Here is a 17,077-nt window from a genome sequence, read left to right as displayed (position 1 = left end):
TGTGAAGATGATAAAAGTCAGTGCACAGGGTTAAAACCAATATTAGCAATGCCTACTTCTAAAAAAGGCCACATGCTCATGTAAATCGATAAGACAGTAAACAATAAATAGGATAAACACATAGCTACTTCAGAAATATGAAATTCATTAGATAGCAAGCAGTTAAAACATTTAGTATCATTATATTCAGGAAAGAAAATAAAGTCCATTGGAGAGTCTCACCAACCCGAGTGTATTACTACAGGTGTTGGAAATGACCCCAGGAAGACAGGGGAAAGAATGGCTATCCTCAGACTAGCAATGATTAATTTTTCTAGAAGCATCCTTGATTAAGCTTATGAGAAAAGGAGAAAAAACATTAAAGAGCCCTAGAATGAATGCTGAAGCAAAGGTGGGTGTAGTGGTTGGTTGATTGTGTCAATTTGAGACATTTGGAAGCTTAAATAAATAGGTTTAGCAACACTACACCCCAAGATGTAGAAGACCCACCCTAGGGTGGCTCATCACCAGGAGGTATAAAAGGGAAGGAGGAAGGACAGATGCATGCCATTCTTTGGAGAAGCACCGGTCTTTGCCTTTGGTTTAGACTTCATCTCCTGGCTTCCAGTGTAGACTCTTCAACTTTTTAGCAGAGACTCTTCAGCCTTTCATCATAGAGGCTTCCGCCTTCTGTCACAGACCCATCAGCCAGCTGGTGAGGACTTGCACAAGACACTAAGGTGAACTCCAGACCTGGGTTGAATCCTTCAGCCTCCATTGTGTAGAGACCCTCTGCATGCTTCATATTCGACTCTGTGGCTCACAATCTTCAGTCAATCTTGTCATTTCTCAAACATCTGTATATCTCATGTTATATCTGTTTTCTCTATAAAACCCTGAATAATACATTGGGTTTTTAATCAAGAAAAGAAAGTTTATATTATTTTGCACAATACATGTGAAGCACTGTGTTACACACTTCAGAATTATTATGTAATTTAATCATAAAAACACTATAGTGTAGGTATTATTTTCCCATTTATGAATGTTTGGGAGATGATACTAAACTTTCCTTAGTGCTGAAGAGCATTTCTCACTTGTATTTTCAGTGAGGGTGAAACAGCAGAGCAGGTCCTAAGGAGCAGTTTTGGCTGCAGGGAAGGAATGTTACCAGCGCAGGGTGACCGGGTGTCAGTGATAATGAAATTCCACCAAACCTCCATAAATTATATGAAGATCAACGGGTTAAAAAACAACATACCAGGTGTCAGTGGTGGCTGCCTTAGCGAGTTCCTTCCAAAACACTTGTGCTGGGAAGTGTGAGGGTCTAAGGAGTGGGGCAGACATTTCTGAGACACGCTGAGCGGGATGGCACAGCAAGACATTTGTCCTTTTCCTTTGCCCGTCCTACCTGTAATGTTCTCCCTCAAACACCTGCACTGTGCACTCTGTATTTCCTACTGCTGTGTGCAAGTGTCACCATCTTGTAAAACTTAGGTCTAACTCTGTTTTTCTTCTTGAGAAGCTCCACAATTGAAGCAGTTGTTGGGTGAGTGTTGCCACTTGGTGTCCAGCAAAAGTATTTTGACATTCACTTGCTGTCCTCTATTGTGCCTAGATTAAACTAGGGTTAAGCCTTGTCACAGGGAGAGTCACCACTGCCCAACTAAGGCCAGTGAATTTCCCGTTGTACTGATTATGAGGAAGAGGACTCAGAAACACAGGGTGCTTGTTGATGTGCTGCCCCACTGGATGTGAAGGTGACTGAACTTGAAATGTCAAACATAATACATGGTTAATTCAGGCTGGAGAACAGTATCTACCTGGACATTGCTGCACAAAGTAGGAAGATTTTTCTCTGCTAAGTGAACTGGATCAGTTTTCTACTCTTTGCTGTATAATAGAAGTATCCTTAGAAGTAGGAGGAAGACCTCTTGATGGAGAAAAATGAGACATTTTAGGGAAAATTTCCATGTCTGATTATGGCTCCAATCCCCCATGAAACATCACAATGCACTTATTTCTCATTAACAGTTAAGAAACATAATGACCATCACCCGTGAACTGGAATATTGTGAGCTTTGTGGTGTGAATAGATTCCACTACACTAATGTTGTGTTTCCCAGCCTCTCAATATTTTATATATCATGCAAATTCCTAAGTTAGAGACGTTATTATATTGCATGACTTGCATAGATATCCTTGCTTTATTTTTATTGTTAAGTCTTCAGAGTTAGTGAAATTTGAATCTCCATTGTGAGATAGGGATAGAAACTCAATCTGACTTTGATGTTTTGAGGTAGGGCTTTTGGGAGGTGACTAACACTAGATAAGGTGCCCAAGGTAACACTGATGAATGAATATCAGTGGCTTTAGCAGAACAGAGAGAGAGAGATCAAAAAATCTACACCCATGCACTCTCTGTCTCTTGCCATGAGATCTCTGCTCCACCTCATGCTTCCTCTCTTTATAAAACACTTGTTGGGGGAAATGTGTCATTAGCAGACAGATTAAGGCAGGAAGGCAGCACAGTAAGGGGTAGACAGCAGCCCTCATTTGGATTTCCAGACCATGTTAGACAGCTCATTATTGGAACTGTTTTGGACAGGCTGTCTTAACAACCCCATGCCTCAGTGTCCTTATCCGTCTCACACAGTTATTGGAAACACGCACCACACATGGTTATTATGAGATGTAGGAAGGATTATGAGTGCTGATGCTTAGATCAGGACCCAGAGAAGTCTGCTGGCAACTTACAGAAAAGAGAATTGAACACGCACGTGGTAAATACAAGTAATAGAAAAATAGTAAACTGCTGTTAACTGAGTAATTCTCAAGGGAAATTTAGATCACAAAGCAAAAGTTGTAGTTTTCATTTTCTTTTACAGGGGATTTGCTGTTTAACATGAGCTGGTGAGTCTTTTACACTTATTGAAATATTTGCCTTCCGCGAGCACATGTACGGGCACAGCATGATTCTTGATTCAGAAATGAAAAAATAAGATTCTCTGATTCTTTCTGATCCCCTAGCTTTAAACATAAGAGTGTATTTTTCAAGGTAAATCATTCCTTGCTGAACAATATTAGTATTAATGGACTCTTTCTAATCATTGACACATACAACTGCTACCTAAATTTGAAAGCAACTTTAAGGAAATTGGTGATCAAACGAGTAATTTTCAAGAGCAGTCACCAGGGGGCAGCACCTGCAAGCACAGCCTCCTCAAGTGAGTGGGGAAAATAGATGCCTCAAACTGAAGACGCCCTACTACTATATTTCTCTTCCTTTCCAGCACAGACACAGACTTTGCAAGACAGACTACAATCACTTTTCTGGAGCTGAAGTCAGCTTTGGTAGGGAAATCCACGGAGGAGCAGTTAGAGTCAGAAGCTCTTTGTTAAGAAGGGGAAGCCGGGATGCTACTCGTGGCAACAATGCTGATCTCACGGATGCAATTTTCACGTGAGTTTCAGACTCCCTGGTTGTTTCCAGAAACTGTAGAATGGTAGAAAATTATCTGCAGGAAAAACATTGACTTTATGGTTTTTTGGGCTTTTTTGAAATAAGAACTCAGTAAGAGGGGAGGAAGGAAATATGGAAAGAAGGAGAAAAATGGTAGTGATAAATGAGAAAGACCAGTGACAGTGTAGCTTAGGGAATAGAAACCTGGTCTGTTCTGTATGATGCCTTTCATTGTCTTTCCCCGCAGAAATGAGCGGACAACAGGTAAAGCAAAGTCCTCGATTCTGGCACATCTGGGAGGAGGAGAGAACTTCACCACGTACTGCAATTCTTCAGGCACCTTAAACAGCTTACAGTGGTACAAGCAGAAGGCCAGGGGACGCCCAGTCCTCTTGGTGAGGCTAGTGAAGGGTGGAGAAGTGAAGGGGCAGGACAGATTGACAAGCTGGTTTGGACAAAGAAGACAGGACGGCTCCCTGCACATCACAGCCACCCGGGGAACTGACGTAGGAACCTATTTCTGCGCAGCGACACAGTGCTCCCCAAGCACCTGCTGCCTGTGCCCAAACCTCGCCCTGAGAATCCACAAAGAGGTTATGATCCCTAGTGTAGCTCAGAAGCTGGAGAAAGCTGAAATCACACTGTCTGCAAAGAGACGGTGCACCCACCTCCTCCTCATGGCAATAGGGATGCGTGTAGAAATTCACTCATTGAGACACGATAATTTAATTCCTATTACACAGCTACTGGTTTTCTTCTACAGAGATGTCTCGGGGAATTCCAATTAATCCAGGAAGAATCAGTGGATTCTGAGGGCATCTTTCCGTGATGTCACAGGTCCCCAAGAAGCTTCTCTCAGATTTCAGCGCTACAGGAAATGTTGTTGATAGGTTTCTCCTTAAAGAAACCATAAAAATAATGTCACTAAAAGATTGTAGGAGTACCCACGTTTAACCTGATTTAAGCATTATTCAGTGGGTAAATGTATCAAGGATTACTTGGAGCCTCATTGATATATACTACTTCCATGTTTGTATGTATGTTTTATTCTTAAAAAGAAAATGACTAGAGCTCCCCTGAGCTGGAATGGTCCCCTAAGCAGCGGGCTCCTTTCTCACCACTCCTTCCCCGAGGCCCTGACGTGGTCTCCTCTCATGGCCATTCTCTCCTGGAAGCTGCTTGTTTGACAAAGTGGCTCAGGGCTTCCAAAAGTGTTGAAGTGGAGCTCCCAGGCCATGTTAATATTTAGGCACATAATTGCCATGATGTTAGTTTTGCTTCACTATGTATTAAAGTGAGCCATGGAGTTAGACTACAGTAATTTTGGTAGGGAACTACATGAGGGTGTAAGTGTCACTGGGGCCCTTTGGATACTTCATGAAACAAGTGTTAGAGCACACACACTCCCTGTGCCAGGCAGACACTAGAGGGCTAATAAAGCACAATGCATACCCAGGGGTTACCAAACCCTGGGACTTTACCCCTCAAACACAACTCACATTCATTTCCTTACACCTACACGCCTTGCCGTTCTCCATTTATAGGCATTCAGCAAGCTTTTGAACACTGATAGTTACCTCTTAATTCTCTTCCTACCTCTCATCTTACTTCCTTGAATCTAACTTTAAAATCAAGGCATTTAGAACTGAATGACCAAGTAAAGCCTTTGCATCTTTTTCATGAACTATTTTTAGTTTTGGAAGCAATTATGAGGAAAATATGATAATACTGGAACTAGTGCAATATATTGAAATAATGGAGACAAAACATTACTAAACTACTTGTAAGACTGAATGAACTATCACATACTACATAAGGAAAAAAATTCATACTAAACTACTTGTAAAACTAAATAAAACAGCATGTATATTACATGAAGAAAAATGTTCACATGCATACAGTATTTAAGTGAATTTTTAAGAGTATCTTAAGTTCTACCTGTTATGGAATTGCCTAAATATTATAGAGTTTTGATATAAAGACATTATTTTTCTGTAAAAATGACATTTTGCTGAGATAAATTGACATATATACCATTTAGCCAAAACTGTAAACTTTTTAAAATTTTTAATTCACGTAATATCTATACCTCTGTATCCACATCTATATGTACATCTAACTATAACATCCTAGCTAAATTCATATATACATTGTGTAATGATCAAATTAGGGTAAACAGCTGTAATGGTGAATTGCTTATGTCAACTTGAGATGTTTAGAAGTTTAATTAAATCAAGATTTATACATTATGGCTGCCATTTTGGATTTACTACTGTCTTGCTTGAAGTCCTTTATTATTTGTTTTTATGGTTCTATTATGTTCTATGTTGTTTGATTTTTACTGTGTCTGAAGGGATCTGCAGCAATTTTGAAAACAAGAAGAGGCCTTATGGTAACCACTCTTGATTTCTTATGGTTTTGAAGTTCTGTGTTACTTACACTGATTTCTTTTGATTGGCTTTATTCTGTTTTATTTTGCTTGATTTTATTCTCTTTAAGATAAAAAAAAAATTGCAAGTGCAACAAAGAGTACCTGAAATGTTGGGACCCGAGAAAACGTGGTTGCTGAAAAGAGCAGCATTAAAGGAAGACAATGCTTTGCTTCAGGAGAACAGGAAAGATGAACTGAAAGTGCTTCAGGAATTGAGAAGGCGTCAGCTGCACGGGCTCAAGAGCATAAAGAGATAAATAATGCTGAAAGGTTTTGCTTTGAGAAGAAAGCCCCAAGGGCCTGGCATATTCAGGGTTGCCTGGGAAGTGTTTTCTAGAATTCAAACACCAGGCCATCAGGTGAGGGGCCCTAGGACAAGAGGCCAGGCTTCTGCTCCAACTGGCAGCAGAACTGGGAGTCACCCATATGGTGCAGGTTTTTCAAATTACAGAATCCAAGAGCAGTGAGATCAGGAGGCTTCTGTAAGATTTCAGAAGAAGGCCTGAGAGGCCAGGTGGTGCAGCCCTGATACGGCAGTGCATGGAGCTGTGAGAGTGAACTGAAAGCACTCTCACACCAGAGACCACAGAAAGTTAGATACCAAAAATATGGAACTTCTGCTGAGGAAAACTGTAGGGAATGGCTGTAGCCACCTCAGCAGACAGGCCATGGGGGCTGCAGCTGCTTAGCAAGGCTGCATGAGTCGGGCTCCCACGTGCTTTGGAGCTCACATCTCACCTCACCGCAGGCTGCCCTAGCTGCTGACAGAGATGTAAGGTTTAGTGTTTATGCTGTGAGATTTTATAATGTTTTGCTCTAATTTCTGCCTGTATTATTCTACCATCTTCCTTAGGGGATAGGAATGTTTTTGTTTGTTTGTTTGCTGTGCAGGGACTCAAAACTAAGACTTTACCTAGAGTCTCAGAAGAGACTTTGGACTTGGACTTTTCAGCAATGATAAACATGTTAAAAATTTTGCAACTGTTACAGAGGGACTAAATGCATTCCTGCATAATGAGATGCACAGAAGACATTTGAAGGCCACAGGAAGAATATCATGACTTAGACCTAAAATTTCCCCAAATTTTCATATTTGGAAGGTAATTAGATCATCAGGATGCTACATGCATCAGTTAATTTGTCAGTGAATGAACTCAGTGGCTGAGTATGCTCTCAGGAGATCAGGCCTGGTGACAGGTGGGCCCCTAAGAGCATGGACTAGAAAAGTGTGCTCTAGACTCTGGCTCCTCCCTTTCCTTTCTGCATCCAGCTTCCTGGGTGGGAGCAGTGTTTCTCCACCAGGGCCTTCTACCATGCCGTATGCCTTGGAGCCCAACAATCCCAGACTGAGTCCTCTGAAAACTCTTTTCATTTAAATTGTGTGTGACAGGTATTTTTCCAGTCATGAAATAGTTGAGTAATAGGACTTACATTTATTTTCATCTTATGGGGTTTCTAGACAGTGCTCGGATAGTATTCAAAAGGCATCTAAAAATACTTGGCAATCTGTGCTACCAGCAAACAGTTAGTGTCTGCCTATCCAACATTAAACAGGATTTTCAAAAAACATTTTCCTTATCTTAGTGTCTTTTTCATACCTGTGTTTCTGTTCAGAAATAACCCTTTACTATTAAAAAATCTGACCTTTCCCTGAATGTTTTCTGCTGTAAAATATTGCTCCAAATCTATCTTTATAAATTGCACAGTTGCTGATTGGTTTTAAGAACTGTGATCAGTCCTACCACACTTTCCATCCCCAAGGGCTTTCCATGAGTAAAGCTGTTTCTGCACTGTTAAGTGGTATAATGACACAAGAAATAAGAATTCAGAATGAAGAAAAATTTTGGTGTATTTTTTCTTTGTCTCCCAACTTATAATAATGTGGGTAAATGTACATATTGAGAATTCTAATATTTTAAGAACTCTGTTAAGGATATTTGAAATGCTGATGCAAATCAGCCACTCCAAAGTAGATAGCTAATTTGTTCACTCAAAGTTTCACAAACCAGATAATACACTGATGATTTTTAACTTGTGTGGTGAATTGATAAATGGTGGGCAATTTGTAACAGCAGCTGAACTGAATCAGCGTGGTGCTGAGCATGGAGGGCCCACCTGGGACTGTTGCCAAGATAAACAGGAGAACTGGAGAGCAAGAATTAAGTATTGTTGGTTCTCCATGGTGTTGTTGGTTCTCCTGTTGCCATGGGTTCTTGTGGAAGAGCTTGTCAGGCTTCTTTCCTGACATGAGCTTGGCTGTTCTCATCATCAGAGGAGCTCTGGACCTCACTGTCACTGAGAAAGGCTGTGGTTCATTTTGAAGGAACTCTGGTCTTTACTGCTTCCTGGCTCTGGAGGGGAAAATGGTGTGCTGTTCAGTCTCCAAGAAAAGCTTGTCATGCTGGTTTCCTGATAGCAACCTGGCTATTCTGATCATCAGAGTAGCTCAGTATCTCGTTGTCACTGAGGATGGCTAGTACTTTTCAGAGGAGTCCTGCTTCTTACTATGAATGTTGCTTCCTGGCTCTGGTGTACAACCCTCACCCTACTGGCACAGATTTTCCAGCTTCCACCACTGAACTTTGGGGCTTCCCCAATGCAGATCTGTGAAACAAACTTGCATGAGACACTGCCATGGGCACTAGGCCTCCAGCTGGACTCGTGGGGACACTGTCATGGTATCTAGGTCTTCAGCTGGAAACATGTAGGACATTAGTGTAGGATCCAAACCCTCAGCTGGATTCCTTGGTCTTAGTGTATGGACAGATTTCCTGTACTTCTAATATTTAACTATTTGGGTGATTATTATAAAATAATTCTGTAAATTATGTGTTCTGTATTGTCTTGTTCTCCTTGAAATCCCTGACTACATCAACCTTACACTAAAAATACATAAAATTTTATTAGAAACAAAGCACACAAGTATACAAATAAGGGACATGGGAAAGGACACATCCTGGGCACAAAAATGGGAAACATTTGAAAATCACATAGTTTACTTTCTAGAATAAGAATTCAGAAATCTGTCTGTCATCAATGAAGTGAAATAACTGGCAGCTGCAAAAGTAAAGTGAGCTAATTTCATACCGTCAAGATTCTCTTAGTACAAAAGAAAAGAATTCACCAATTGTAGGGAAAAAAAAGTGTCTGTTATAGTTCTAAATGATAAAGGGCTCCCTTGTATTATATCAATACGATTTGTAAAAAGCACTCTGGCAATTATTGACATAACCTCACGGTCAAGGACATGTTTCTAGGTTGGCATGATAGTGGGTCAGAGTAATACTGAGCTTTCAGATTTTGCAAGCTGGGTAAATGTAAGAAAGAAAGAGAAGCGTGTAGATTAGTGACATTTAAAAGAACAACTTTGGAGTGACTGACATTGGAGCTCATGTTAGAAAAGAAAGGAAAGGAAGATGAGAGAGCAGCTTTTCAGGAAAGAGTGGAGACATCTGCACTAAGTTATGAACAAATAGTAAAGAGAGAAGATCCGTGCGCAGCCTGAGTGAGCATCCCAAAGCCTCTGCTGCAGGCAGGCGCTGTCTCAGGCAGTGAGTGCAGCAGTGTCTCAGAGCCAGAGCCGGTTTTCTCAGTGTGCTCTCTGTCAGGATTTCAGTGTGATTGCGCATTTCTCCTTCAGTGCTCCTATCTGCAAACAGAAAACCTTGAAGACTTTATCTGTGTTTCCTTGGAGAAGAGCTGTGCCTTTCTGGAGAGCCTGAAACTTGCTATCTATTTACTCTGCATGAAAAACTCAGCACAAATTGCTTTCCTGCAAACAAGTTTCTCCACACTAGGACCTTGGAAAGCACTTGTTGTCCTACAGGACTGACTTTTCTGAGAATAATCATTCACCAGGGGACCTGACGGTTCTTCTGTTTTCAATACTGACTTGGCTTTCAGATTTCCATTTTATCAAAAACAAAATATTGGCATATATTTATGTCGTACGTGGTACTTTCCTAGCATGCAAGAGGCCCTCGGTTTGATCTTCAGCACTGACAAAAAGCCACATTTCATAGTCTTTGTGAGAATTATTTCCATGTGTCTGAATAAAAATGCAATTCTCTGTGAGAAATAATTATCTTTCCATTGTGTTCCTTGTTCTACCACAGCTAAAACACGCCAGACTTATAGGTACCGTATTTATACAGGTCGTTACCCGTAAAACCTAGGCACTATTCATGCAATTTTGAGATTCTGGCCTGATTTTCCTCTACTGTTTTCTTATTATCATCTTCTCATTCAAGACACTTCACATACTGAAGAATTTAACCAAGTTTAATAGTTTCCACTGCAAACTGAATACAATCCAACTTTACTGTTGGCCTGGGGCATTTTGATAAAAGAACTCAGCAATTTCAAATACCATTAATTTGAATCCCCTAGCCATAAACTTGCCTTTCCACAATCCAGAACGATCTTACAATAATTCTCCAATCAGATGCTGGTCCACCTAAAATCTTACACCCAGTCTAAATCCACCCATGCTTATGTAGCCATGCACAGATCCTTACAGTGCATCTGTTTTTTGAATTTATATTATCACTTATATGTTATCACATCTAATCCATCAACATATCCAGGAGTCCCTACTTGACAAATTCACTCAGATCTAGTTGCTGCTTCATCCTATATTCCCTCCTTTTTTGTTTTCTTATTTTCCAAAGGCTTCTTCTGTGGTCTTACCAACAACTTCATTCCAGAGCTTTTTACTCAAACTCTTTGGTCACTGACTACATTATTCACATTGCAATTCTGCACCATAGTGATGATTGTATTAATCCCCAATCATTCATAAATGTCATCCTTATGATACGAACTTTTTCTGATGCAGAGGGTTCAAAATAATGACAGAGAGGTGTAGGCTGGTGTTGCTGAGATTTGTTACCATCAGCATTAACTTGATATATATTGGTGCCAGGCAAGCACTTGTTATCTCTTTAATTATTTCTCCCTGCCCTTCCTTGCAGGTGTTATTTCAAAACTTTTTACACAACTCAAAATTTCTAACCCAGAGTGATCTCCATTTGATTTTTTGTAAATAATTTCTCTTCATAAGAAATAATAAATTCTGTTAGAAAATAATAGGTGCATCAAACTTCTTCCTTCATATTCCAAAGAATTACTTAAACACAAACAGATCCTTTCCTCTTTTATTTCAATAAAACTAGAAATATCTGTTCCTCCTGCCAATACGTGATCTTTTGATCTGTGATCTTATTTCTATTCTATTTATCATCTCTGAACTCTGATTCATTGTTTTTTCCAAATCATGCAAACATTGCCCAAGTGCTAAAAACCAAATCTAGTTGATATCATGTATTTTTCTTCTCCTTTATGTAACCCAAATATCCCAAAATATACTGCAAATTTATTTTGTCTCATGTTTTTGCTACATTCAATAGTTTATCTTCTAATGAAAAGACCAATGTTCACTTTTATGTTGTTAAAAGATCAACAGACATTGAAAAACAATCTTTCTCTTGTGCATTCTTCATCTTTTGCTCTGTGATCACACAGTTTTTCTTAAAACTGCTTCTCTCAGAACCTCATCCACTCCGGAATTCCCACTTCACTCTCTGACGATGCTGAGGTTCTTTAGTAGCTCCTCCACTTATTTTTCCTGCAGTGTTTGGTCTTGGAAAGAGTTTATTCAGTCCGCATTGCCTTTTGGATTTTTTCTGAGCATCTGTATTGGTCAGCTTTCACCCTCTTTTTTATAATAGCCTGAAACTTGTGTGTCCTTGGGCACATTATTGCTATAGTAGTTGGGTTTCTGGGTGTGAATTTAGGAAAATGTCTATTCTAAAAGGCAGCACTGAAAAACTTGTCATGGTCAACCCTGGCCAATACTGTGGACTCTTAACACATATTAGTAGGACCAAGTCCATTTTTCTCATCGTGATACTGGACAAATGGCATTATTTCTTCAATATATCAGTTTTCTTTTCTTTTCTTTTTTCTTTTTTGTCTTTTTATCCATACCAGGGATTGAATTCATGACTGCCTGCTTGCAAGGCAAGCGCTTATGCCACTGAGCTAAATCCCCAGCCCCCAGTTTTCTTATTTTTTAAGCGAGCATGATAATATAATTTATTTAATATAACTTAATGGTGTTATTTTGTTCGTGAAATTAAAATATCCTCTCAAAATATAGACCCTTGAAAACATTTTCACCATATTAAACTAAGAAAATCTAGCACATAAACCTTAATGCTCACCTTGTTTCTGTACTCTACCACCAGGGGGCAGTGTTTGCCTGCACGGAAATGTCTGTTCCTCTTAGGGGCTTCTTTTTGCCTTCTGGCACACTGAGTGCACAGCCTGAGCAAGACAAACACCAAACAGAGTACTGCTGACAGTACATGCTGTCATCGTTAAGACAGCATCTCTTAGCATTAGTCTCGGTTGTGCCTGAAGAAGGAACTTTTAGATGTGAGATTCCCATTAGAGAGACTCCAATTCCTTTTGAGGGACTCTCCCAGCCTAGCACTCTGGGACTCCTGTTGACCAGCTATGCTCTCAGTGACCCTCCTCTTGCTTGGAATGCCTCTCACCTTGAGTAAGTATGCAGTGTTCCCTGTTCCTGCCTCCCTGAAGTAATGAAAATGGAGAGGGACATTGTGCCATTACGGTGGGTCTGTCCCGGTCTCACTGATGCAGACTTGATGTTGCAGGAGGAGGTGGAGCCCAGTCAGTGGCCCAGCCTGACCATCATGTCACTGTCGCTGAAGGACACGCTCTGCTGCTGAAGTGCAATTATACCCATAGTGTAACACCTTACCTCTTCTGGTATGTCCAGCGACCTGAAAAAGACCTCCAGCTCCTCCTGAAATATGTACCAGGGTCATCTGTAGTTACAGGCACCAGAGGTTTCAAGGCTGAGTTTAAGAAGAGTGAAACCTCCTTTCACCTGCAGAAATCCTCAGCCCAGGGGAGCGACGCGGCCATGTACTTCTGTGCCCTGAGTGACACAGTGCCTGAGACTGCAGGGGGAGCCGAACACAAACTTCTAGAAACACAGGACTTTCTGTGAGGCGAGAGCAAGACGTGATCTGTTTTTAGCAAGCTCTCTGAAGTGATGAAAGTGAGCAGGGGAGCAGCGGAGACCTGGGAGATGCTAGACTCCTGCGAAGAACTGGAATTTCTGTAAGTTCTTTCTCTCCCTACTGTGTCATGTCAGACAAGACACCGGGCAGAGGAGCTCACACGGGTGTTCCCTGTGTGGGTGAAGACCCTGCACTCTAGGTCAGTGCACTGATTCTGCATAATGGTTACTGACCTGGTCTTTCCCCACTCCCAATCATAACGCTTGCCTACTACCACTTGCTTTCCAGTTGATAGAGACTCCATTCAGGATCTTTAGGTGTACAATCTCAGATTTATTTCTGACTCAGTTTCCCCTTACTGCTAACATCTAATCCATCATGTTATCCAGTAGTCCTCACCTCTCAACTGAACCCACGGCCTGGCTACTTCGTCTTCTGGGTCTAACTCATCTAGGTCCAGCCTTATAATGTTCCCTGTGCCTGTCTCCCTGTTCTCCATTCTTAGTACAGCAGCCGTGAAGTACCAGTAAGGTCACTCATGGATAAAACTCCTGCACTGGCTTCCTGTAGCCCTCAGAATAAAACCAAATTCTGTGCAATGGCCAGGGAGCCATGATCTCCTCCCACTGCACTTTTAAACAGCTGACAGAAGCAAACAACCATCCACAATGAGTTCTGTAAGTGGTGAAAATATTCTAAAATAATTATGATAAAATTAAGACATTTTCAAATAAAGCAAAATTGAGAAAATTTATTATGAGCACATTTGTTCTAAAAGGAATAAAAAGGAAGTTTGCTTAAGCTGAAGGCAAAGACACCAGGGCTTGAAATACTACAATCTCAAGAGCACAAGAAGGAGGTCTGGGGGTATAGCTCAGTGGTATAAGCACCTCCCTGGCAAGCGAAAGGTCCTGAGTTCAATACCTGGTACCAAAAAAAGTATAAGAATAATGGAAGAACAACATAATAAATATAAAATGTGAGAGATTACTAAGTTTTTTAAAGCATTATTGAAGTAGAATTATTGTACAAAACTACTCATATTTGATAGATTCAACTTCATGATTTTGGAATTCACATTCACCCTTGTAACCACCATCACAACCAACAAAATGGACAATATCTGCCACCTCTCTGCATTTCCTGTTTCTTTCCTTTTTTTTTCATTTGGATTTGTTTTTGGTGCTACTGCTGTAGGACACTTAACCTGCTCTCTTTTTAAACAGCTTGTTAAGTGCTGTACTTGAATTATTTATTTACTTGACTTATTTAAAATGCCCACAAGCATTGAAATCAATGAGTATAATATCACCTGATGAGGTTTTCAGAATCTGAGTATGAAAGACAACTAACAAGTATATAACATAACGAGGAGAGGGAAGATGACTGACCCAGTGTCAGCTATTTTTCTTGAAGTAGCCAAGTAATACTAAATAGAACGTGAAATATTAGTTTGTAGATACAATATAAACCTTAGAAAAGCCATTGAAAACATAATATAAAAGAAATAATTACCTATACTAATTTAGAAAACAGGGTAAATAAGGAAAACTGTAGTGGGAAAATGAGAAATGAAACAAGAGTCAGTGAGGAAACGTTGGAAGCATATGTAGTTACAGTTTTAAAAAGGGCACTAGATTTTTATTCGCATAATGACACATGTTCATTATTAAAAATAAAATCCCCTATGTTCTACCATCCAATAAAAACCTATGCTAAATTTCTATGTATAAGTCATCTTATGAACAAAATTGTGTGCAACTATTACTGTAACCCACTTTGTTACCTGCTACAGATTAGCTTCATCCCTCTGGTCAGGAAGCCAAAACTACACACTGGACCAAATGCAGTCTCTTTAACAAGCCCTCCTGGGAACCGGATATCCACTTGTAGAAGACTGAAACTCTGTTTCTCAGCTGTTCAAAGTCAGAGGCCTGGGCCTCTCTGTCTCAAACTTTGAAAGAGCTAACAGAAAACAGGGGAATACTTGAAGCCAAAGGAATGACAGTGACTTCCTGGATAAGATACTAATAGCATTGAAAATAATAATAAGAGTCAACAAATAGTATACACATTTTTAAATTTCTGCACAGCAAAGGAAACTAACACAGTGAAGACAGCACCTACAAAATGGAGGAAAATCATTACCAGCTGTTCTTCAAATGCAGATTTTATATCTAGAATATGTGAAGAACTCAGGAGTGTAACATAAAAAATAGCTCCATAAAAATGAGAAAAAGAATTCAACGGATATCTCTCAAAGGCAGAAGTACAAATGGCCAACAGGAACACAAAAAATGTTCAACATCTTTGACTAATAAAGAAACACAAATTGAAAGTAAGGAGATTCCACCTCATTGCAGCCAGCTTGTATCTCATCAAGAATACAAATGGCAATAAATGCAGGTGAGGATGCCCGGTTCCTGCTGAGAATACAAATAAACACAGCCACCGTGGAAATCAGTACGGAAATTCCTCAGAGGAATAAAAATAGGGCTCCCCCTGGGTCCAGCAGCACTGCTCCCCGCACACACCTGAGTGAAGTAAGTCAGAGGAGTGTAAGGATGTGTGCACACCCAGGGGGAGTGCAGCCCAGCTCACAGTGGTCAGGATATGGACACTCATAAGTCCCCATCAACAGGTGACAAAACATGACATTATGTATACAGTGGGGCAGTACTACGTGCTAAGGAAGAATGAAATTCTGTCCTTTTCAGGAAAATGAGGGAACTGGAGACCATCATTTTGAATAAATAAGTCAGATTCAGAAAAACAAGTGTCAAATATTCTAATATGTAGAATATTAAAAAATACCAAGAAAGTATGAGAGATTTTATTTTTATTAGTCAACAGAAAAGAAATAACAGAAAGAAGTGTGAGGGCCAGTAATAAGGGGTATGGATATACACACAAAACATAACACATGTTAGAACTCCCTGCAAGGTAAAGCTTGTGAGGAGAGAGAGGAAGCAGGTGAAGGAGAAATTAAACTATTATATGTGCGTGCATGAACCTTTCAAAGTGAACCAATTGATATTAATGAACATATTAATAAACATATTAATTTTTGGTACAAACACAAACAGCTCCTTTCTCAGAAGTCTTTATTTATTACTCTCGGCTTGCAAAGCAATGGAGCCGTCGCTGACAGTCACCCAGGGTCAGCCTCATGTGGCGCTGCCCAGAGACTCACCCAGGTGTCCGCACCGCTTCTTGAGAACACTTTCATTTCCCCCACTGGGCTGTCTTGCATATTCCTTGAAAATTATTGAACATGGATGTATATCTGAGTCTATTTTTATAATACCTATTTTTCTACTTTGATACAATAGCTGCTTAACTTATGTCTTTTACGTTCACCAATATCAAATTCCATGGCGTACTATACTTCCCAAAAATTTGAAGGTTGACTCCTCCAGTGTTGCTGAGTTGAGATTATTTGAACATCTTTACTTTCCATATAATTATGGAGTTGTTTCTTCAATTCATATGAAGAATTAAGAGTTTTAATTCACAGCTCATTGAATTTATGTCAGAATTTGGGAGGTTTATATCTATTGAATCTTTTCATTCATGAACGTAACATATATTTTCATTTACTAAACCTTTCTTTAATTTCTATAAGTGATATTTTGGGCTTTTCAGGACAGAAGTCTTAGAAATATTTTATAATATAGAAAACATGTAGAAGTGAAAAAAGGCATATATAAGCTCTCAAAATTCAACAAAAGACTGAATATTAGAATGAGCAAAATATTTGTGCAGAGTTTTTAAAAATAAAATACATGAACATGAAAAGATACTCTTCTTCAGGGTTCAACAAAGTACAGCCTATGACCCAGAGGCAGTCATGAGTCGGCTTTTATGAAGTTCAATTAAAGCAGTGCCATTTGCTAATCAAGGACGTGTCACATGCTTCAGTGGAGGAAATGAGAAGTTGTGATAGGGAATGAATGACCACCCAAGCCCAGAATTTGATATTTACTACTTGACCCTTTGTGGACAAAGTTTGCTGATACATGTTTTACATTACGTTTATAAGAAAAATCCTAATGAAAACCACAGTAAACTATCACTATATAACCATCAGGTACAAAAGTAAAAAATTACTAAAAAAACAAAGATGGCTCCCCAGGTTCCTAGCTGTCTAAT

General features: G+C 39.8%; 1 pseudogene and 1 gene segment (V, D, J or C); both read left to right on the top strand.

Moving 5' to 3' along the window:
- The first annotated feature begins 3,249 nt into the window (after positions 1-3,249).
- Positions 3,250-5,488, top strand: LOC134473112 (T cell receptor alpha variable 25-like; annotated as a pseudogene).
- Positions 5,489-12,182: 6,694 nt separating this feature from the next.
- On the top strand, positions 12,183-13,023 carry LOC101788143 (T cell receptor alpha variable 8-4-like). The segment is given in 2 exon segments: positions 12,183-12,438; positions 12,554-13,023. Coding segments are annotated over 2 exon segments (405 nt in total).
- The last annotated feature ends 4,054 nt before the right edge of the window (positions 13,024-17,077 follow it).

The sequence above is a fragment of the Cavia porcellus genome, unplaced genomic scaffold (genome assembly GCF_034190915.1).
Source record: "Cavia porcellus strain 051 isolate PalLab524CR breed Dunkin Hartley unplaced genomic scaffold, mCavPor4.1 scaffold_26, whole genome shotgun sequence".
Lineage (NCBI taxonomy): Eukaryota > Metazoa > Chordata > Mammalia > Rodentia > Caviidae > Cavia > Cavia porcellus.
Note: the sequence above shows the minus strand (reverse complement) of the source record. Positions and strands in the feature narration are given on the sequence as shown.